Here is a 24,422-nt window from a genome sequence, read left to right as displayed (position 1 = left end):
AATAGGAGCAGATGTGGTGAACATTCTATGTCTGTCTTGCTCTTACTTGTATTTCAGGTCTTAGCTTAGTCATCACCTCTTCTTGGGGGCCTTTTCCTACAGGCCTACTCCTATAGGTATCTCCTGTTCCACCCGATCACCGACGCCTGTCATCTCTGCGTACCCGCCAGGTTGCAAAGTTCATGAGGACCGGGGAGAGTTGATTGTTGGCTGCTGGGAGGGACACATGGTAGGCACTCAATATTTATTGAATGAGTAACTAGGGCTGAGGATCCCCGCGACGCCCGGGGTTGTGGCAGAGCCTCCTGGGGCAGCCAGGCTGGGAGTGGGCCGTCTGAGGACAGTGAGGATGAACGGAGAGGTGGATCTTGACACCGCAGACAGCAGAGAGAGCCTGGGCATCCAAGGACTCCAGGCAGCTTCCCGCCACGGACATACCCTGGGAGGACGCGCATCACCGTAGTGGGAGCGTGGTGTTCAACGTGCGCTGGTCTGCCGCCTTGAGAGAAAATGCAGCCTGACGGGTCCCGCCCCCGGCTCCTCCCCCGGGCCAAGCCCCGCCCCTCCCGCCGCTCCCGCCTTCGCCCCTCCGCCCGGCCGCAACCGCAGTGGCTACGGGCCAGCCACGCCCCCACACAGGCGGGCCGCGCGCTTATTCTGCCGGGAGCAGCGCCCGTCCGAGCCCTCATAATCGCCGCTGCGGGATGCTGCGCTCCACGTCCACCGTCACCCTGCTCTCTGGCGGCGGCACCAGGTCGCCCGCGGCACCTACCAGGAGGGTGAGTAGCTGAGGACGCGAGCCGCCGCGGTCCCGCTTCCCCGTCCCGGGCGCCTGGCACGAGGGGTCTGGGGATGGGGCGCGCGGGATTCGGTCCCTAGCCCCGACGACCCACCCTGGGCTCAGCTTTACGATCCTGCCCTAGATCTGGCCCTAACCCTTCTTCTCGACACCCCCCCCCCCCACCACCACCACACACACAGGGAGGTGCCCCAGGCTGGAAGGGTTTAGGGGACTTTCTGGAATTTCCAGAGATTTCCTCTCCTTCCTGATTCCTGTCAAGCCAAGTTTATTGGCATCAGCTTAAAAAGCAAGGGGCATTTCTGCAGTATCTCTACCATGAGACTCAAAGGTAAAGAACGCCTTTAACACCCAAACTTCCTTCCTTCCAGCGATTAAAGAAAAACGTCGCTTGTCCCACTGGCGATAGACTAACACTGCTTGCTACCGGAGTGGGCTTAGCCACGGTGGGCTTAGCCAAGGTGGGCTTCATCTGACAAAATAGAGGTCAGCAGCTGGAGCCCAGCTGCCTGTGACTTGGGTTTATGCAAACTACTTTCTTCTCTCTGATTTAAATATTAGAACAGTGGCAGCAGAGGCAGCCCTGGTAGCCTTGGGCACCATCTCCAGGGACTTCGCCCATTGGAAGTGCTCTATTTCTCTGCGACCTTTTTTTTTTTTTTTTTTTTTTTTGCATCTTTTCTCCCCTCTTTAGGTGCTCTGGGAAAGAACTGCTAGGCACATTCAGGTTGCATCTTTTCCATTCCGTGGCTCTTCCAAGATCAGCACCTCAGAGCATACTGCCAGGGCCTTGGTTTGAGCTTTTGAGTTCATCTATTCATGGTGATATCTAGTACTTATAATTTGGTGCCTGTTTTCTGTGGTTGAGGCATCTCTAACGTGTTTCCCCAAGATTTAGCTAAATGGGTGACTAAGTCCAAGTCAAGGCTGCCTTTGCTACTCTAGTTATGTTCTAGTCTTGGAGAAAATGCATATTTACTTTTTATATACCTCAGCGGAGGGACTAGCAGTTGCTTTATATAGCTCTTGAGGGTGTGTTACTGTTGGGTGTGGGCCAAGTGATGGGTTCTGGTGTGTGTATGTGTGTGTGTGAGTGTGTGTGTGTGTATGTGTGTGTGTGTGCATGCATGTGCACATACACCAAACATTTAGGATTGACAGGATTCTGGTTGTTTTATCATTAGCTTCATAAGGCAAGTTCCCCATTTGGTCCAAGTGGGTTTCCATCCTCAGTCCTGGCCTTATCCAAGATAGGTATTTATTTGCCTTTTTTATGGAAGTCCTTCACAGTTGGAACACCATTACAATTGGTAATGAATGAAGTCACTGAAAAGGTAGCCCTAAGCCTGGACAGTCTTGTGTGAAGCAGGTTGCTTGAATTGCTTTGTCTAAGTCCCCCTCCAGAGATGTGACCTGATTGTAGCAGACATTGATATTGTGGGTGGAGCCAAACGTGATTGGTATACAAAGAAACCCTTTCTGAAGATTTTTTCTCAAATACTTTCAAATCTTTCTTTACCTATATGTATTTTGGTGTCTGCTACAGCGGGTACACTATCAAGAAAGCTGTGCCTTTGGAATAAGACAACCTAAATATATACTTTGGAAAGAAGGGGTCAGGGCCCCGAGCCAAACCATATAGAGCTGTTCTGAGCACACAAGTACTTGTTTTGGGAAGATACCTAAAGGTCTTAGGATTCCGTTTATGATTTCCAACTCTGCTCATGCTTTGCAAATGTCACATGTACTGTCTGTGTGTTGGGTGAGCATAGTTGAAAGCTATAATCCTTTCATTGATTGACTGATTACAAAACATTTCTAGATCTCCTGTGTGATGTAGGTCTAGGCATGAAGGTTCACTCTACCTGTGGAGGCGGACTTTTGTCACACACTACCACCTTGCAATATGATGGTTGTTGTAGTGAGGTAGAGTGTTAACAAAATTGCGTGGAAGCTTCAAGGACAGGTTCTTCTGGAGGCATCTGAGAAAGACCTCCCTTTGCAGGAGATATTTGAGTTTAGTCTTGCAGACTGAGTAGGAGTCTGCAGGGCCATTGCCATTATTGGGATTCTGAAAGAAGGACATAGCATTCTTCTAAATGGAATTCCTGACATACGCTGTATAACAGTGGCATATTGAACCTGCTTTAGAGCAAAATACTTATTTTTTGGAAGAACAGGAGCAAGATTTCTTGAAAATAAAATTGTAGATTAAACAAGTAATCATGAAACATGTTCCTGAAGTTGAAAATTTCCCAATAAACTCTGTTTTGTTCTGTCTTTCCTTTCTGATTTTGGACACGTGATGGTCTTGAATAACATTGGCCATTAAAAGAACATTTCTGTTTCATCCAAATTGCTTACCAAGTTAGGGGCTGCAGGGGAACCAGGCTGTGTTGGTGTAGACTAGACATTCAAGCCAACCGGCAATGGTGGTGACAGGTGACACTGAGCAGGGAGTTCTCTGAGTCAGCTGCCTAGGGTGGTGTGGCCAGACCAGACTGTCACCAGTTATCCTTCATTCAGTTGCTGCCACCTACAATCTATACTTCCTTCTTATCTGAAATCATCTCTCAAGGAAAAAAAAAAGAGAACAGGTGGTGGAGGGTCATTTCTATCAGGTGAGAAACAAATCTTTAAGAGGCATTTATAGATGCCAACCAGCAGTGGTTGTGAAATCTAAAAAACAAAACAATAAACCCTGTCTCCAAACCAGCTGTGCTGTAAAAATAGTTTTATCAATGGCAACAGCAGGAAGATAAATTGGCCAGAGAATAACCATAGACAGAAAGATGACCTTGGAGAATGGGGAAAACATTTTTTTAAATATTGAAATTGCTTCATGATTTTGAAAGGAATTTTATAAATGCAGTTAATCCCACTGAATGAGCCCTTGAAATGGAAGGTCAGTTGTGTGGCCAGGTTGTGTGCTTTTGGAGAAAGGCACATGTTGCTTTGTGCGGCCAAATATTTTTGATTAAACAGTCCAGCAAGGGCGGTGCGATGCCTGTCAGTTTTCTCCGGCACTATTAGACGTTCTCAGTATCTCCACTGATAATAAAAGACTGTTGGCTGATGGTACTGTTATCGTGGCCCCTCAGTGGCATATAAGAAAAACAAAACAAAACCCAACAAGCCCACCAGAATAGGACTGTCTCCTAGCCTGCTCTTGCCCACATTTATTTCTATTTGGCAAAGGCTTTCTCTGGTAAATACCAGAATGGGCCTGCCAGTCATCACTTTCTGGCTAAGGCACTACTCTCCAGGGTCCTATTTCTGTCTGATTGGCTCAAAGTAAAGAATTCTCTTTAGCTGGGCAGTGAGTGAGGGAGAGAGGTATTGACCTCATTTCCTTTTCCTTTTCACAGAAACACTGTGTGTGTACCTTGTGTATTGTCCCACAGGCTCTGAGGAAGGGAGACAGGGTATCGCGGGACCTCGGGGTCTGGGGAGGGCAGTTGGCTGCAGCATCCACTGGGGGTGGGGTCGTGGGCAGAGGTCTGCTACACTCGGAAAACAGGCGGGCCCCTCACTAGGGCCCTCCTGAGCCAGACCCTGGCAGGCCGAGTGTTGTAAGGTTTTGAAACCCTAGCGTCCTCAGGGCTTAGGCAAAAAGCCTCTGCCACTAAAAATTGATAGTCATATCTCTGGAAAAGAAGACAAAAACAAAAAAAAAACCCCAAAACAAAAAACAAAACAAAACAACAACAAAAACAAACAAACCAGCTTTTCTGCCGTGGTTCACTCACCTCGCTGTGTCAGGTGTAGGATGAACAGATGTGGGTCCTTGGGACTCATAAGGTAACTTGAGACCTGGAGGTCTTTGGTCACTTGGGAATCACTTTCAAGTCAATCAGCTCAATAATTGTCTAATGGAGTCCAGGGAGCTGTGGATCTAGTGCAAACTAACCTGAGGCTGGGTTGAGATTTCTGATCTAATACACTCCCGTTTTTACATGTGTTCTGTTCTTAGAGCCTCCTGTGGCAATCCCTCTTAGACTAAGACAGTTCTAATATTCCCAGCACACTGAAGAGCAACGCAATGGTATTTACTGCTTTTCTCTCTTTAGCTGAGTGGTATTCCCTAAATGTCAATCACATTGTTGACTCTTACTTGTTCTCTAAGCCAGAGTAAAATGCAAAATTCACTTCACCTGCGTTCCGCAAGCCCCCCCCCCCCCCCCAGTACTGCCAGGAGAAAGCACAGGCTCCTTAGTTTGGCATTCAGGCCCTCTGACCTGCCCCTGCCTTCCCTCTTTTCCCTCCCCATGCATACTGTTTCCAGATACTCCAAACTACTTGCCATTCCCCAAGCTTTCCATGCTGTTCCTTGCCTTTTTTGTACTTCTCTTCTGATGAAGGGTCATTTCCTCCAGGAAACCAGCCCTGAACACTCCTCTTCTGTGTCCCCCTAGAGGCCTGTGCACCCCATCAGTGCTCGTAGGACCTATGACTACTTTAGGACCCCTCCCTCCCCAGGCCTGCTGTTATAGGTGCTTAAAAAACGGAATATCACCAGGGTCCTGAGGGAACCACCTGTAACATTAAATTAGCAAAGGGGAAAACAGGAAGAGCAGTTTGGGATTAAAGCCAGCCCATCACCTCTGGCCCACCTGGGCAGGAAGCAGGTGACAAGTGGATAGGAGTGCTGGCCCAGGTGCAGAGTCTGACAGTTCTGGGAAGGCCTCCAGATATTCCACTTACCTCATCCTGTTGCACAGTTGGAGTTTCATTCCTTCGTTTAAGTCAGTGGTTCTCAACCCTGGTTACACATCATGTCACTGAGAAGCTTTAAATATCTGTGCCCAGGCCCCACCCCAGACCTTTTAAGTGAGAACTTCAGAAGGTAGAGAATAACACCCGTGTTTAGGGATCTGCCCAGGTGACTTCAGCGTGCCGCCACTGAGCGAACTCCTTTCGGCTCAGCTCTGCCCTCACAGCTTTCATGGAAATGCAGACACTCCTGGGACAGGGTTCTCGGAGGTCCCTGTCGCCCCTGTGTACTGGTACAGAAGTGAGCCCGCACGACAGCGGAGGCAGGTTACCCTCCTCCTGTTCAAGAATTTTGTCTGGAGTCAGCTCTGATAGGAGAAAGAGAGGCTGGAACAAGTGTCCAAGTATGCAGAGCAGGGGTCAGCAAGCCACTGTCCCTGGGCCTAATCCAGCCCTCGACCCATTTTATGTATATCCTTTAAGCTAAGTGTGTTTTATAAGGCCTGCGAAACCTACTCTCTGGCCCTTGCAGAAAGAATTCGCCCCACCCTGATGTAGGTAATCAGGTCTTCAAGCTCAGGGCCCCAGCAGAGATAAGAGGCTTACTCCAGAACAGGCATGCCCTGTTCCACACGGCCTGGCCTGAGCTTTCCCAAGGTTTTATGCTTGTGCCGAGTGGAGAGAGAGAGAGCGTGGGATCCGTCCTCCCAGCCACAGCCACGGGCTCCACGCCTTGTCCTGTTAGGTGCAGCTGGGCAAGGGCCCTGCAGTCGCAGTGCTGACCGTGGCTGAGAGAAATATAAAGATATTTGGCTAATTTCCTTAGGGAAATCATCTTTGTAAACCGACTTGCAAACCCCTGTCACCTCTAGGGGTCAGCTTTTCCACCCCTTTTTTATTTGAGATGGATAGTTTTCCTCAGGTGAGCCCAGGTGCCTGAGGCTGAGAACATGATGGTACACGGATCCCCAGGGTGCCCCCCAGAGGGAGACCAGCCCTCTGCTTCCACAAAGGGGGTCAGAAACAAGCCCCAGAGGGCCTGTGCAGCTCCCAGGTGCCCTGTGTGGGAGACAAGGGCTTGCTTGTGCTTTTTCTTGTGGCGGAGGCTTGAATGCTTGTGGCGGAGGCTTGAATGCTGTCTGCCCCTCCCTGATCTCCCTCCCATGGGGGTTAGTTTGAAGGCTGTGGGAGTTTCAGGAACACTATATTCTCTTTACTGTGTTTTAGTTCAACCCAAAAAGAAACCATACTGACATTTACTGGACAAGTGCCTATTTTGCATTGATACTGCGTTAAGCACTGGAAGCGGTGGTGGGATTCAGCCAGTTCGCACCCGTTCAGCAGAACTGATACCTAATTTTTGGTTGAGTTCGGCAAACTTCTTGTTAAAATGGCACTTATAATCAGGGTTCTCTCGATGGTGGGAGCCTGGGCAGCCGCCCAGTATGAAAATCACAAATTCACATTTCTTATTCTTTTTTTAATGTTCATATGTGCAACAGCGTATTCTCAGGCCCGTAGTAATGTTCATTCCATCCATAGGTGAAAAGAATTGCAAGTGAGGATGTCAATCAAGAAGCAATATTGAAATATCTTAAAAGTTTTGTTGTTTTTTTTGTCAGGTATTATTTAATATTTTAAAACTCTTATAAACGTAATCTAGTTTTATGTATCTCTTTTAATCTTCTTATTTAAGTATTACATGCGTGAAATAATAAACTACCTTTTGGTATATCATTTTTTTATGCTTAAAACGGTCATTAGAGCAGAGAACCAGTTGTTAAATGATTTGAATCCCACCATTGACTGTAAGGGCTGCCTGTGCAATTAAGGTACAAAGCTTGCTTGATCTCTTCCTCTGTTTTTTCCCTTCTGTCAATGTTGTGGTGCATGGAACCTAACAGGAGGTACTCAATAACTGCTATTGAATCACTGAACTCAGATTTGAGTGTCAGCCCCTTCCTCTGAAGTTATCTCCCAGTCTTCCACTAGAGCAGGGGTCCCCAAACTACGGCTCAAGGGCTGCATGCAGCCCCCTGAGGCCATTTATCCAGCCCCCGCTGCACTTCTGGAAGGGGCACCTCTTTCATTGGTGGTCAGTGAGAGGAGCACATTGACCATCTCATTAACCAAAAGCAGGCCCATAGTTCCCATTGAAATACTGTTCAGTTTGTTGATTTAAATTTACTTGTTCTTTATTTTAAATATTGTATTTGTTCCCGTTTTGTTTTTTTACTTTACAATAGGATATGTGCAGTGTGCATGGGGATTTGTTCATAGTTTTTTTTATAGTCCGGCCCTCCAACGGTCTGAGGGACAGTGAACTGGCCCCCTGTGTAAAAAGTTTGGGGACCCCTGCACTAGAGGCCTTGCTTCTTCAGCCGGCATTTGTAGGTTGTTAGAGTTTGGTCTCTACCTATTTGACCATTTTCTCTCCCAGTCTAGTTTAGGCTACTGGTCAACTTACCATTCTTGGAACAGGCCAGTTTCTGTGTCTTTGACCAGCCTGGAATGAACACCTTGCTGGGTAGTTGTCTGTTATTCTGACAATAAATTCTCCAAATCTCACTGACCTGTAAAGTCCTCTGTACTTCTATACCCACCTCAAATGTCATCTCTAAGAGCTTCCCCATATGTCCCCACTTCCGTTAAGATGGTTGTTCTCTCTTCCATAGTCTCATAGCAATAGAGGACACTTATAGAGGGCTTAATATGTACCAGAAGCTGTTCTCAGCCCTTGACATATAGTAGCTAATTTAATCCTTAGCACAATCCTAAGAGAGTGATTCTGCCATATTGTATTGTTAGTGCTATTTTACAACTAAGGTAACTAAAGCTGAAGATCAAGTACAATAGATTTCCAAAGGTTTCAGAGCTAGTAGGTGTCAGGATCAATACTAGAATTCAGGAAGTGGAGTTCCACCATGCCTTAACCACCAGTCTATCTGGTCTCTCAGGACCTTGTGTTGGTGACACTAAGTGTCCTTGATTGCTTGTTTGGCATTTTTGAAGGCATGGCTATTTCTTTTCCATCTTGGGACCCTCAGAGCCCTCAAATGTATTTTAGAAGTAGTGGGTTCTCAGTAACCGAGTGGTGGAACACAGTGAGTCCATCTTCCTGCCTTAGTGCACTGGAGGGGACCCTCGTACGTAGGGATGGCTGGCCAAATAGCCACAGTACTGAGGGTAGGTAAGATTCAGCTCTCCTCATTGTTCAGAACACAAGGCCAAGCCAGCCACTGTGGGAACCACTGAGAATAAAGTACCCAACCTGCCTCTCAGTGCTAGCCAGCCTGGGTTGCCCTGGGTATAGTGTATCTGAGTTTTAGGACAGCACCGCCCTCAGCATCTCCAAATTCTGAGAAAGATTTGTCTTGATATTACTCAGTGGGATATTTTCCCAGGAAGGGATTTTTGAAAATCAATGAGTAAAGAGAGGTAAACCACACCAGGTCCACCAAGTAGATACATTGAGGGGTTACTTTTCTTCTGCTTCTGTTAAGGAATTTAGAGGTCAGAGTACCTCTGGAGCACCGGATGTTCTCTTTGCTGCTCCCGAGGTAGTCCTGTTGGTTTAGGAAGGACTGATATCTTTTTCTTCCTATCCTTCTGATAAATTTGTTCTTAATCTTTATTAATGCTATTACTACTACTACTATTATTATTATCTTACTTAAAAATCTTGGAACAGTTGCAAACAATGCAGAAATCCCACTTTCTAGAGACCACCAGCACCAGCACCACTTGGTGGTGTTTCCTTAAAGACATTTTTATTTGTATAAAGCTATACAAATGATCAGACTGTAGTTTAAAAACAAAAAATGGGATTATTCTTTAAATTTTTATTTATTTATTTATTTATTTTTTACAGAGACAGAGAGTGAGTCAGGGACAGACAGGAACAGAGAGAGATGAGAAGCATCAATCATTAGTTTTTCATTGCGCATTGCAACACCCCAGTTGTTCTTTGATTGCTCCCTCATTTGTGCCCTGACCACGGGCCTTCAGCAGACCGAGCAACCCCTTGCTGGAGCCAGCGACCCTGGGTTCAAGCCGATGGGCTTTTCCTCAAACCACATGAGCCTGCACTCAAGCTGGCGACCTCGGGGTCTCGAACCTGGGTCCTCTGCATCGCAGTCTGACGCTCTATCCACTGCGCCACTGCCTGGTCAGGCTCTTAACATTTCTTTCTGCAGCTTTTTTTCTCTACAAGGTAATACATTTGTCTATCTTATTAGGAAGGCATCTGATCCTGTTCCTGGGTTTAAATAGCTTCTGTGCAGTTAATGGTCAGTGGTTCAGCATTAGTTAAAGCATGCTAGCAGAGGTCCTTAGTGTTTCCATCAGAGCACCTCTAATGGCAGGAGTAAACAATGCAGGGGCCGGGGTGTGGCCTCAAGCACTTGCTGCAACTGCCAGATATCTTTGAAGTTCATTTTATTTTAATTCATTATCTGTCACCAGATAAAACTGATAGATTAGGGAATTACATTCAAATTTTCCTCTGGCTTTGTACACCTCAGGGTACACATCGCTCAGTGGGAGCAGTGGGAAGTATGTTGAGGCATATCAGAGTTCTGGGTGGACAGATGAAGAATGAACTGAAGCCTGGGAAAGGGAAATCTTACTTTTGGGTGGTTGGACCCATAGGAACCCTTCTGGGCCTTGTCTCCTCTTCAGTTTTTAGTTTATTGCCATTAAGGATTACCCATCTAGGGAAAATGACTTACAAAGATACAATCACTTGCAGTTTTAATGCCGACTAGATACATTGAACAAATTGTTATTACCACGGAAAGCAGAGCTGTGAAACCAAGAAGGCCTATTTTATTTTGGAGCTTGGAGGATGATGAAACTATTGGATAATAATAAAGATACCTGACATTGATAGAGACTTACTTTGTGCCAGACATCTTTCTTTTATTCACATTTTACCCTTGTGATTCAGAGAACTCAAATACCTGGCTCATAGTCAACGTAGCTAGTAGGTATTGGGAACTGTGTGTGCACGTCTGCACCTGTGCAAGTGTGTGCATGTATGTATGCATGTGTGTGTGCACACGCTTGTGTGTGTGGGAGATGTGGTGCAGGAGAAAGGTGCCTTCTTTTCTCTGCAGAATTATGTGTGGGTCAGATCCAACCTATCACAGAAGATTACTGAACATTATAGACTTGGATTGCCTAGCTGGTGTGGGTTACACTCGGATGTTTGTGAAAGTGCCAGCTGGTTTCAGCCAGTTCAGGTGGCCCGAAGTCAGAGGGTTGCCTTTCTCTGGAGGGACTTGGATTCCCATCAGTGTTGTTGCCTGTAAACTAAGAGAGTTACCAATGAATAATAGTTGGTTTCTCTTGGCCAACATGCCTGGTGGTGAGTTTTAAAAGTTTGGTACAAGATTGGCCACACAAGAGGCAGATAGCCTTGGGGACACTGGGGGACAAAGGTTACCCAAAGGAGAGTAAGGATGGAGAGAGATCTTGAAATCAAGTCATGTGGTTGAAAGAACTGGGATTGTTTAATCCAGCAGAAAGAAGTTCAAAGGTTGGGAGGCCTGTCTAGAGAAAGGGAATTCCACTGCAGTCCCCAAGGGCAATGCTGGGTCTATTAGGTGAGGGTTCTGAGGCAACATGTAAATTCATTATCAGGAAGTTAGAAGTGCTGGGTAGTAAAATGGGGTGCTTCAGAGGGAGGCGATGGTTCATGTGGAAGTGCTAATACGTGTCCCAAATGCCTATACATGGAAAATGTTACCCCCAGACTGGGCACCCACTTGCCAGTTACATTGTTAGGGAATGCAGGTTCCTTCACAGTGTTGACCAAGTATACATGAATATGAGACTTGGCTACAATTAAAACTGGAAAAGTTTTTTTCAAGGGTCTTACAGTTTGCAAACTGGAAATAACCAGGCAATACCTAGAGTGTTCTGAAGAAGAAAGTAAAACGTACATTCTTGTGAAGAATCAGCGCTACATTCTCAGCCTCTGGATTGGTCTGAGATGATAATCTTCCAGATGTCCTGTGGTCTGGATATGGATGTCAGGTGGTCTGGACACATGCACATACTTACTTAAGTCTTTCAGGAGGGTAATCAGAGGGTTATTTATGGGATATATATCTGTCTTTACATCTGTGTCTTCATCTATATCTATATCTAGGCAGTGATGCACAACAGGAAAATTCAAAAGTTTAAGTCCTTAGACTAGTTAAAATAAAATCTGTTCCTCATGCTTCAGCCCATTTGGACTGTACCAGTGTTGTCAGCTTGACTATACAGACTCCATTTTAAGTCATCTTAGCTCTACTGACTTCATCTTGTTTTCTTCACTCATTCCTCCATAGGCTGGCAGGTTGGACTTAAATGATGATCTTTTACAATCCCATCCTACCTTGGGCTTTTCAGCTACAGGACATTTTTGCTCAGAGACCACCCTATGGATCAGTGCAAACCCACTACTCTGCAGACCAGGTTGAGGGCATATTAGTTTTCTGGGCTGCTGTAAAAAGTACCAAAATCAAGGGGACTTAAACAGCAGACAGACATTTATTGTCTCACAGTTCTGGAACTAGATGTCCAAAATCAAGGTGTCGGGTAGGGTTGATTATTTCTCAGGGTTGTGAGGGGAGGACCTGTTCCAGGCTCCTCTTCTTGGCATATTTTCATGGTGTTCTCCATGTGTGTCTGTCTCCTAATTTCCCCCTTTTTAAAATTTATTTATTTATTTCTTTATTTCTGAAGTGAGAAGCAGGGAGGCAGAAAGACTCCTGCATGTGCCCGACTGGGATCCACCCGGCAAGCCCACTAGGGGGCAATGCTCTGCCCATCTGAGGCACTGCTTTGTTGCAACTGGAGCCATTCTAGCACCTGAGACATGGAGTCATTTTCAGTGCCCAGGCCAACTTTTGCTCCAATGAAGCTTTGGCTGCAGGAGGGAAAGAGAGAGAGAGAGAAGGGAGAGGGGTAGAGAAGCAGATGGGTGCTTTTCCTGTGTGCCCTGACCAGGAATCGAACCTGGTACTTCCACATGCCGGGCCAACACTCTACCACTGAGTCAACCAGCCAGGGCCAAAATTTCCCCTTTTTATAAGGACATCAGTCTTGTTGAATTAGGGCCCATCCTAATGTCCTCATTTTAATTTAATACACCTATAAAGACCCAAATAAGGGTTTCCAAATAAGGTCACATTCTGAGGTACTGGGGGGGTGAGGACTCTAACGTATGAATTTTAGGGAGACACACCTCAATCTATAATGGTGAGAAAGCAACACGCTTGTCAGCCGAGTCCATGTGCATGTGGGATGGGCACTCTGGCTGCTACGGGAGCCCTCTTTGAGCTTTTTTTTATGGCAGGGTCACTTCTTTCTGGGAAATGCGACAGCAGAATTAGGCTGTGACATTAGGGTAAAATAGACATCATGTGGCATTAAGTGTATTCTCATTGTTGTGCAAACATCACCAGAATTTTCGTCTTCTCAAACTGAAACCCCACTCCCATCATGTAGTAAGCGCTCCTTCCCTCTGCCTCCAGCTCCCGCAGTCGCCATTCCACTTCCCGTTTCTGTGATTTTATTATTGGCTTATTTCACTTAGCATAATGTCCTCCAGGGTCATCCCTGTTGTCACAGGTGTCAGAGTATTTTTTTTTTCATTTTAGAAGCTGTATAATATTCCCTTCTAGACTCCTACTAATTTTATTTATCCCTCACCCGTCGGTGGACATTTGCGTTGCTTCCACCTTTTGGCTGTTGTGAACAATGCTTCTATGAACATGCGTATATAGATTTATGATCGAAAATGTACATGTTTATTGTAAAAATTAAATATATAGTCAAGTAGATAGCACCCTTGCTCCCTGGTCACCACGGTGTGTGTTTTAGCCTTTATCCCTCTAGCTGTATTCAGACTATGCATGTGAAATAAGATCATTCTATATGTACTATTCTGGAACCTGAGCCATTAAAAAAATGTTTGTAACACTGCAGCCACTCAGTAGTTTCCTTGTTTGGGGCAGCAGTGCAGTGAATGTCGGTGGAGGGTCAGGCTAAGGCTGGTCTTACCCTTAGTCCCCTGTGTGATGGTAGACTGCCCCCATTGCTAAGACGGGAAGCAGGCCCTGAGAAGCACAGGATCCCCAGCTCTTCCCGCCCAACATGGGTTCATAATCGGCCTGTCCTCTGTGTCTCTCCTAGGCAAATGTCTGCAGACTACGCCTGACTGTACCTCCAGAGAGCCCGGTTTCCGAGGAAAGCGAAATGAAAGTGGAAAGAAACGAGCAAGTAAGGCATTTCCGAGGCATAGCCCTGACAGGTTCTACGCTTTGTACTCTCCTGTGTTCACCCCTTCCCCCTCCCGTCCTCCATCCAGGCTGTTCACAGAGCCCAAATGTCAGCGGCTCTGTTGATGGAAGGCCCCCTCTCGACCTCGCCGCCCCATCTCCCATCTCCCCCGGAGTCTGCCCGCAGCCAGCCTGCTCTGCCGCCCTGTGCCCCTGCTCTTGTTCCCCGATGAACACTGGCTCTGTGTTGGCTTCCGTGACAGGTGCTGCGCCAAGGAACGTGTTTTTCCTGCGAGAGCCCAGTCTGGCAGAGTCAAAGGGCCCATTGTGAGCTGCCGGTGGGGCCTGAGCTCTTCTCAGCAGCTGGAGCTGGAGCTGGAGCCCAGTTCACGCTGTGGACAGGCAGCCTGGAGAGGAAAGCCCACGGGCTCTGGCATGTGTGGCAAGGGCAAGGGCACTTGGCTGGGGATGGGAGGGGGCTGAGATTTCTGTGCCAGCTGCTGGGCTAAGTGCCGACCATGAAGATAAATCTGACCTTGTCCTTTCCTTAGAGGATCTTACAGTGTTTTGAGTGAGAAAGATGTGGAAGTAAGCAGTGATGATGTGATACTTCAAGGTAGGGTCCGGAAGTGTAGGAAGGGTTCTGGGAACACGGGGACAGGAACAGGGTGACACGGAAGCAGAGGCTTCAAGGGTACACAGCAGATCCTGCTCACCTCTAGGCCTGTAGTCCGAGGCAAGTCATTTTTCTCACTCACAAACAATTATGGGGGAGCCTACTATATTCTAGGCACTGTTCTAGACACGGTGAGTATAGTAGTTAACAAAGCAGCAAACAAAATTGCCAGCTGTTCACAGAACTTAATATAAACTCTATTGGGAAGATAGCAAAAATTAAAAAATGAAAGTTTATGTACTGTAGTTTAGAAGGTATTAAGTGCTGATGGAGACAAAGCAAGAAAAGGAGACAGGAATACTTGGGTGTAGGTAGTAATATTTCTTCTGTGTCTTTTTTTGGGGGGGTATTTTTCTGAAGTGAGAAATGGGAGGCGGAGAGACAGACTCCCGCATGTGCCTGACCAGGATCCACCTGGCACGCCTACCAGAGGGCGATGCTCTGCCCATCTGGGGCATTGCTCCATTGCAACCGGAGCCATTCTAGCACCTGAGGCTGAGGCCATGGAGCCATCCTCAGCGCCCAGGCCAACTTTGCTCCAATGGAGCCTTGGCTACGGGAGGGGAAGAGAGAGATAGAGAGAAAGGAGAGGGGGAAGGGTGGAGAAGCAGACAGGCACTTCTCCTGTGTGCCCTGGCTGGGAATTGAACTCAGGACTTCCATATGCCAGGCTGACGCTCTACCACTGAGCCAACTGGCCAGGGCTCTTCTGTTTCTATTTTATATAGATATAAAATAAAACAATAAAGTATGATATAATATAAATTTTGTATATGAAAGTGTAAGACAATACCTTCTGAAAATACCAGCTGTGCTTTGGAAATAACTAACCATGCGGTCACCTATAAAAAAAGGAAGCTTTTCCTTGACTGGTAAATGGTTGATAATGACCCCAAATCCACTGTAGGTCTTTGTTGCTCCTTCCCTTCTCTGCGCCCTCCCTCTCTCCCATTTGCTTCCAAGGACAAGGAGTTGTCTGTGCTCATGCAAATGACAAATGAGCAGGAAGGTCGGTAGGGGAGGAAAATGAGGTTTGACTAGAGCAAGGTGAGAGAAAATAAAGTTGTTTATCTGCTGAAAAAGAGAGAATGAAGCCCACTGAAAGCATCCATTGAAATAGCTGGTTCCAGGCTGGCGCAGGGAGAGGACAGGTGAGCCTGGGACAGCTGCCGGAAAGCAGGGTAGCACTCAAAGGTGAGTGGGGTCTTATCAGAGAGCCCAGAAGCAGGGGTGAAGAGGTCTCACTGACAAAAATAGGACAATTTGAATATCAAATAGAATAATGACAGTAATGGACTCTGACACACAGAATAATAAAAACAACCCTCATGAGTATATAGTAATAATCAGAGAGAGGGAGAGGGGGAGGGAAGAACATCAGCTGATACATTTAGACAATCTCTAGTTTGTGACCCTTAGGTTGGGTCATAATGGAAGTAAAAATTAATTGGTGAGTGATTATTGTAGAGCAGTGTATTCACATGGTCTTAAAGTAGTACCTCACAGATTGCTTACTGATTTTAAAGGTACAGTGGCACAATCTGGCAGTTAATAGTTCAACCAAGTGATCCAATTAGCAATCAATAGTGGGATAGCCTGATCTTATGTGGCTTCTAAGGTGATCTGATTAAGAAGCACACAATATTACCATGTAATATTCATGCCAAACTTGTTTAACCAAATGTAAATTCTAAACCTGGGACTGTCTGTAAAACAATTGCCAGAATCTCTGAAGAAATTAAAAAAATTTTTTTAAAGATGAGAAGCTATTGGAGATAGACTTAACATCAAACATAACAGGTGAACCTTGATTAGATCCTGGATCAGTAAGAAAAGTCTATAAAAGATACATTGGTATAATTGCACAATTTTGAGTATACACCACATATCAGATGTTACTGAATAAATATTTTTCTTACTTGTGAACAGTGAATCTTTGGTTATGCCACTGAATTATTCTTTCAGCTTCTCTATAGCTTTGAACATTCTCCAAAGAAAATGTTTAAGGGGTAAAACCTTACAACCAAAAGGAGAAGGGGAGCGGCCAGGCTTCAGCACTCACCCCTTGGTGGTGACCAGGATTGAGTAGGGCCCTGTGTTGCCGGGAGGGTGTGTGTCCTCTTCTATCTTCACTGACCACCTGCCTGTCTCTGCCTTTTAGAGCTGATAGATTTGTCAGAGAAATGGGCCTGGTCTATGGCCAGGGGCACATGGGCAGCCTAGCATATGGGGATTCAGAAGGAACACTATTTGAAGGAGTTCAGGCTGTCATGAGTGACAGGACAAGGGCCTTGGTGGCTGTCCCCGTGTGCATGGCGGAGGGAGTTGGGGACTTGCTCTGTAGGAGGCGACCCAGGCTGTGTGCTGGGGAGCTGTTTGTGCAGGGTTTCTGGTGCTGGCACTGGGGCAGTAGGTGCTGTGAAGCACTGGAGGGCACGTCACCACTAAGAACTGAGTGTTCCCATAGAAACAAGACACGTATGTTCTATGCCAAGTGGGAATTGGTAACCAACTTGGGTACCTATTTGCCTATTTGTCTTGAACAGTGCTTTTCAAACTTTTTTATTTTAGCACTTTAATTTTATTTATTTATTTATTTATTTAGTGACAGAGAGAGTCAGAGAGAGGGACAGACAGGAAGGGAGAGAGATGAGAAGCATCAATTCTTCGTTGCGGCACCTTAGTTGTTCACTGATTGCTTTCTCATATGTGCCTTGACTGGGGGGCTACAGCAGACTGAGTGAGCCAGTGACGTTGGGCTCAAACTGGTGAGCCTTGCTCAAACCAGATGAGCCCGTGCCCAAGCTGGTGACCTCGGGGTCTCGAACCTGGGTCCTCCGCATCCCAGTCCAACGCTCTATCCACTGCGCCACCGCCTGGTTAGGCGCTTTTCAAACTTTTTAAAGCTATAGGACCCTCTTTTTTTCCTATCAAAATGTTATTCCAGGCCCTGGCCGGTTGGCTCAGCGGTAGAGCGTCGGCCTAGCGTGCGGAGGACCCGGGTTCGATTCCCGGCCAGGGCACACAGGAGAAGCGCCCATTTGCTTCTCCACCCCTACGCCGCGCTTTCCTCTCTGTCACTCTCTTCCCCTCCCGCAGCCAAGACTCCATTGGAGCAAAGATGGCCCGGGCGCTGGGGATGGCTCCTTGGCCTCTACCCCAGGCGCTAGAGTGGCTCTGGTCGCAACATGGCGACGCCCAGGATGGGCAGAGCATCGCCCCCTGGTGGGCAGAGCGTCACCCCATGGTGGGCGTGCCGGGTGGATCCCGGTCGGGGGCATGCGGGAGTCTGTCTGACTGTCTCTCCCTGTTTCCAGCTTCAGAAAAATGAAAAAAAAAAATGTTATTCCAAATCTGTATATATAATTGGTGCAAAAATGGTGATGGTGGGGGCCAAAGTCCTCCCAGTCTCCCTTAACCCCGCCCCCCCCCCCCCAGCCTCCCTCCTGCCCGAGGACTCCAGGAGCACAGGGTAGAAACTGCCAGCATAGATTATGTGCCATGATGCTTATACTGGGTGGACCAGGCGTGTGGCCCGAGTGCCTGTCTGTGATGCATTGGTGACTCACTGCAGAAGAACTGGGGTAGAGAGGAGGGTGGCGCTGGCTCTTTCCCCGGGACTGAAGTCCTTGGGTGGTGGCAGCACTTGAAGGCACTGGTGGTAAATGTGAAGCTGTTCTGAGTGATTTCGTCACCAGTCCTGGCAGGGTTCCTGGTCGTAAGCCACTGGGAGCCAGAGGCAGGCACCAGCGAGGAGGCCCTGGGGTGCCACCTCCTCTGACGTGCTCTCATGTGGCTGCCCCTCCCTGGGACATCATAGTCCACATGATTGCATGATGCCAGGAACTCGTGCTGACCCTCCCTGCTGAGATGGCTTTGTTTTCATGGAGGGGTCTGCAGTGTGCAAAGGCTGGGACTGGAGCCGGCTGGCATGTGGAAGCAGGAAGATGAAAATGGCCCACGTGGCTTTTGATGAAGCAATACTTTTCCAAAGGATTTCCTGTTAGAGCTGCAGGGGACTTGAGGGCAGAGCTGGGCCTTATTCTTTTCCACAGTCATGGAAGATGCTTAGTGTACTTTGAAGGCCTGAGATGACATGGAGCAGCTGGCCACACAGAGATGCCACTATCAGTTAGGCCCTTCTCTGTCCACTACTCCCAAAGCTCCGGAGAGAGGGTTTACCCATAGTGGGTGGGCGTGACACGTGGTGCTTGTTACTTGGCTTCCAGGTGGTGTTTGGTGGCTCCTGAGGACAATCGCAGCAGAGGCAGCGTCTCTTTCTGGAGTCATGGGGTCATGGGGTGGGTGTGGGAGGCTGTCTGTTCCTTTTACTCTTTTCCCTTACAGGGAATATCAGCTGCCCTGAGGCTGTTTCCTGCAGGCCTCTGATGAGCTTCCAAACACTTTCTCTGCTCCTCTGTTCTTCATCTTTCAAGTAGGTACAATCCCGCCTGGTTGCAAAGAGCAAATGAGCTAATAATATATGCAAAGGACCCCCTTCAGTATCTGGCCTATGAAATTGATGTGAGAGGTAGTGACTAAATGCCAAATTGCTTCCCTTTGAATGTCCAACCCAGGGACTGTCCTGGAGTCAGTCTCCCCCCTATAACTGCCCGTCCTGCATCTCCTCCGCCCTTGTGGGCTGTGCCTGCTATGTCTTTTTGGATGTTGTTTGTCCTTTTCCATAAAGCTGAGTATCCCTCTCCCATTCCAGCAGGCCTCGCCTCTCTCCCTGCACACCCTTACCCACCGCTCTGGGGAGGATGCCCACATCCCGTCAGCCCTGCTCTCCTGAGCCCTGTGCTGGGGTGGCCACACTGCTGCTCGGTGCTCTCAACATGGGGGTATTTTTATGCACAGAATACAGATCTTTTATTGGTGTTTTACCATAATTTTAGTAATTATAATATGAAATCTGAATTTCATATTTTGATATGCAAAGATTAGGTCATAAAGTTCTAGGCTTTATTAGAACTTTGAACGAAATAGGTACACCCACTTAGAAAATGTTCTGACCCTCATCAGAACAGGCGACCCAGGGCACCTTCCATTCCCATTTCCCGGTTGCCAGTGAGAAGGGGTGTCCTGTCTTGTGTTTCTTTGTCATATGTATTTCCCTCAGAGCCATTTGGGTCTCATCTGTTTCCAGAGGATTCTGCTGGAATCACCTTAGAAATGGGACAGGGGCATTAAGGGGGATACACCGATGGTGGTGGTGGCAATGGGGCTTGACCGGGAGAAGGGGAAGCAGGTGCCAGCCCCTAATTCTGTGCCATCACTGGAGGCTGACCTTCCCTCACCCTCCACTCCTCTCCCTATATTTCCTCCAGAGCCAAACCCCTTCTCTCTTAGAGCCTAACCCTTTCTTCTCTAGTATAATGTATTTGTTCTAGAACCTTCTTCTCCAAACAACCTACCTGAGAGATTCAGCCCTTGGTCTTGGCCCTCTCTCAGATAAAATGGCCAAGTGAAGACAAAGGGTAAAAGAAAAAGATTACGAGCTTTCTCCTTTTAAATAAAATAATTATATTCTGTTGTAAAGAAAAACAAATGCCAAAATATCGGTATTTGGTTTGGTTCCAGTGTAGCACCACTGGTTGGGTTGCAGGACCCAGAGCCTGCAGGTCGGTTCCTCTTGACTCAGCCCACCTGAAACCAGTTCGGTATTATCTCCTTTCTTATTTCCTGTTTGGTCTGCCCTCACTGGACAGGTTCACTTATTATCTTCTAAACCCATGGCATCTACTTCCTCCTCAGAACCCTTGCTAAGGCCTTAGCCCAGGACTGGAGTCTCTTCCTGGCCGTCTCTCAGTTCATCCACGTCATCTTTGTCCTTCAGGACCTCCTTCCCTGAGACCTTCCCTGACAGCCTGAGCTTTGGTGATTATCTCCCCTGAACTACAGGTGCCTAGGCTGTGCCTGTCACCTGACACCTCATCAGCTGCTGCTAAGAACTCCCACACGTCTGTGTACATAGTCTTGCAAAATTTGTGGATAACATATACTTACAGACATGAGGCGGTGTCTTTGTTTTTCCCTAGAGCCTAGCATCTGTCTTGCATATAGTAGGTGCTTAATGAATGACTATGGATTATGATGATTCAGTCTTACATTTGTTTCCTAGGTTAGCCCCCATCACAAAGGACCACAGGCTTAAATAACAGAAATGTATTGGCTCACAGATTTGGAGGCTGGAAGTGTGGTACGAGGTATCAGTCAACGGGACCGTCCATGCTCTCTCTGAAGGCTCTAGGGAAGAATCCTTCCTTGCCGCTTCCAGCTTCTGGCGGCTTCTGGCAACCCTTGACTTGTGGCAGCATCCCTCCAGTCTTTTTAAAGAATCTGTTTCTCTCTAGACCTTTGAAAACTCTGAGTGAGGGAGAGTAGACATATGTATATGTATGAAAAGTCGGAAATTCTCATAGCCCAGTAAAATGTTTAAAAGGAGGAAACCCTTGCCCTTGGGTTTTATAGTCCCTTTTCATTAAAAGCCCTGGGTGAATAAGCCTGCTGAGTTCCCGTCTTGGCGTGACTGTTTACACAACATCACGGGCTATTGCCAGGCGAGGGAGTGCTGCCTGATTCAGATGGGGCTGGGGCTGCCCTGGCTGATAGCGTGCAGGAATCGAGGTGTCTCCCAGCGAGAGCAGCCCTGGGAGGACGGGAAGAGCCGGGGTTCGAGTCCTGGCTCCCTCACCAATCCAGGTAGTGGTCGGGCCAGTCACAACATCTCTAGGGGCCTCATTTTTGTCTCCTAGCAAATTAGCCTAGAGCCAGCATGTTCCCAGGCCCCTTTCTGTGGAACTCTTTATTCAAATGAATAGAGGGAGGTGCTATCAGTGCAGGTGAAAGTGCAGTGACTGTGGTTTCACACAGCTCAGTGCCCCCTCTGCCCCGAGGCCTTATCAGACACTGGAGGGGCGGGTTTACAACTCCCCTGGACTGCACACTCACTTCCATGTTTCTACTCGGAGACTCTGAGATTCTCTTCCCATGAAGGGGAACCAAGGCAAGTCCAGAGGTGAGTAAATTTGATGACGGTGCTGGAACAGCAAAAAAAAAAAAATCAAGAGAAAGAGGTGGACAGACAGACATGTAGACAAACATGTAGACTTTAGTAGTCCAGATGCTCAGAAGTAAAAAGACACCACCACTAACGATAGAATCCATCATATCCGCTTGCCTGCCCAGCGGCATGCTAGGTGTTTTATATGTATTACTCTGTGTGTTCCTTAGAACAGCCTTCTGAAATTGGAGGTATTATTCCCATTTTACTGTTCAGGACTCTGAAACTCAGTGAAGTAAATAACTGGTACAAGCTCACACAACTAGTACACAGTAGATTTGCAATTTCAACTGGCGTTTAGGTGGGGGCCATGTTGCCATGGGAACGCCAACTTGCATGCATACTTTCTCCTATCAGGAAAAGTCTGTCTGAGAAAAGAAGTTCCTGATCATACTTCGCCCCAATAGTCTTGTCTCCTACCCCCCCCCCCCCCGGGGTTGTTAGGCCTAAGCATTGGTTGTCTGCTCAGTGCTGTAAAGTAGTATCTTTTATTTATTTATTTTAAAACTTTTTTTTAGTTGTTAGGAGGGGAGATAATAAGGCAGACTCCTGCATGTGTCCTGACCTGGATCCATCTGGCAACCCCATCTGGGGCCAATGCTCAAGTACCTAGCTATTTTTAGTGCCTGAGGCTATCACGCTCCCATGGAGCTATCTTCAGTTTCTGGGGCCACACTCAAACCAATTGAACCACTGGCTATGGGAGCCGTAAGAGGGAGAGAAGAGTGAGGGGGAGTGAGGGCAAAGCAGATGGTCACTTCTCTTCTGTGCCCTGACTAGGGATCGAAGCCTGGATGTCCAGGCCGATGCTTTATTCACTGAGCCACTGGCCAGTTTCCATTTCTCTGAGGAGCTGGAGCTGCCCATCTCCTCCCTGTTCCTCTAATAAGCTGTGGCTCAGCTGTCATGTTCATTTTTGTCACAAGAAGGCAAAACAATGTCAAGTATAAGTAATGACCAGGGACCAGTAATTTGCTGAGATGGACACACAGGTAAAACAGGTCAGGGCACATTCCTGAAAATGATGTTCTCTGCCTGAAGGATAGGTAGGATGCCCAGTGGCTCGGCACTCAGCTGTCTGGGGTCAGTGGCTGCCCTCTGGCTGGAAGACGAGGCCCAAAGCAAGACATTTGGAAATAACTCAGCTTCTAATTTGCGAGTCATTCAGTTCATGTTGTGGTCCATTTTTGTTGTATTGGCTGCCTGGCGGTATACCAACTGCCTGTCTTGGCCCTGGGGTCAGGGGCTGGCTGGGTCAGGCTACCTGATCAGTTTGGATTTGTGTTAGATTGCATTTCTGCTGTTCTTTATTCCACCCAAACCCTTCTTATCCAATGGACGGTCTTCTTTTGCACAGATCAGGGCCTGGGATGGCCAAACACTCCAAAGACTGTGGCATAGACCCAATTCTAAATATTCTGCTGTCTTCCTTCCTTTAAAACGTATTTGTTGGGCATCTATTTATGCTGAGTATCAGGGAGAGAGCAGCGAATACAGCAGTTACTGCCCCTGCCTTGATAGAGCTTCTCTCATTATAAGATCACATTTAGATATAGGATCTAGAAAATAGGGTCACTTGTCACTGGCTTAACTAAAACCCTTATAGCAGGTGTTTAGGCTGACTTACTTTTCTATGGTTTCTCCTCCTTTCTAAGGCACTGGCCGCTAAACAGCCATATCATGAGCTGGTGAGTAAATTTTGTTATGAGTATAATCCAGGGAACATTCTCTCTTTGTTGGACTTATTATGCCTGTTGTTAATTTCATGTGAGGATCTGGGATGGCCTTTCCATTTATTGGTTGTTTTCTTTTTCCCTTTTTTGCTGATAACTTTTTTTTCATTCCATGAATTTATTAGGGCTTTTGCTTTCAAGGAAGATTTTGCCTAATGTTTCGGGCCTTGGAGGCTGTTACTGGGCCTAGTACACATTTTAAAAAATTTGATTTTTTTTCATACTAAGCAGCATTATAAAGAAGTTTTTTAAGAACTTAATTATAGAGAATTTCAAACATAAACAAAAGGAGACTAAAGAGTGGAGTGAGTCACTGACCCTTCACCTAGGCCCAGCAGCCCTCAACCATGGCAGCATGTCCTGTCTACACCCCATCTCCTTCCTCCACCCTGTCCCTGTCACAAATATTTATTTAAGCTCATTTCTCTGAAAGATAAAGACTATCTCTTAATATAATCACAATGCTATTATCATGCCGAAAAAGTTAATATTTATCTTGTAGGGAGATATTTTAAAGGATATGTATGAGTTGAGGAAAATTCAGCTGCAAACATAGTACCAAAAGTCACTCTTTTCCTTTTTTTCTGTGTTCTCCAGTTTTTGACCAAAAGCATACTGACGTTTGGTAAAAACGATTGCACTCTTGGCTCCTTGGCAGCTTTGCTAGATATCCAATTTATGTTCGGGGCCAAACCGTCAGCTCCCTATTCCTCCGTCTAAGAGGAAGCAGGGATGTTTCTTTCAGCTGGACCCTGTGTACATTTCTGGGTAGTTCCCCGAAACCTCTTACAGCTTCTGAAGCAGAAACTCACTGTGTGTCAATCATGTTAGATGCCCGGGATTATGGTGGAAAAGAAGACAAACAGGGCCCTAGACCTCTTGGAGCTTCCTGTTCATAGAGGAGCAGGCCTTACGTGCATAAGGATACGAGCAGTCACTTTATAATGATACTAACAGTCACTTTATTATGGTCAGTCACTTTATTATGGTCGTGGTGAATGTCCTGGCGACCCAAGCATGCTGAAGGCCTAGTGCCGACGTCCTTGAGGGAGGGACATTTAGGGCACTGCAGATCTAAAAACAGCCTGTGCAAATGCCCTGAGGCAAGAAGGAGGTTGGCTGATGAAGGAACCAAAAGGAGGCAGTGAGGCTGGAATGGGGT

At 47.0% G+C, this 24,422-nt stretch overlaps 1 protein-coding gene across 2 annotated transcripts in view; it reads left to right on the top strand.

Moving 5' to 3' along the window:
- The first annotated feature begins 647 nt into the window (after positions 1–647).
- The window catches only part of MYZAP (myocardial zonula adherens protein), a 111,003-nt gene continuing 87,228 nt past the window's right edge, over positions 648–24,422 (top strand). For both annotated transcript variants that reach the window (XM_066276058.1, XM_066276059.1), the window contains exons 1-2: positions 648–779; positions 13,700–13,786. In XM_066276058.1, coding sequence (XP_066132155.1) covers positions 705–779; positions 13,700–13,786 — 162 coding nt within the window. In that variant the 5' untranslated portion in view covers positions 648–704. The remainder of the gene's footprint in view (positions 780–13,699; positions 13,787–24,422) is intronic.

Source organism: Saccopteryx bilineata, chromosome 4 (genome assembly GCF_036850765.1).
Source record: "Saccopteryx bilineata isolate mSacBil1 chromosome 4, mSacBil1_pri_phased_curated, whole genome shotgun sequence".
In the NCBI taxonomy this organism is placed as follows: domain Eukaryota; kingdom Metazoa; phylum Chordata; class Mammalia; order Chiroptera; family Emballonuridae; genus Saccopteryx; species Saccopteryx bilineata.
This window is presented reverse-complemented; position numbering and strand designations above follow the sequence as displayed.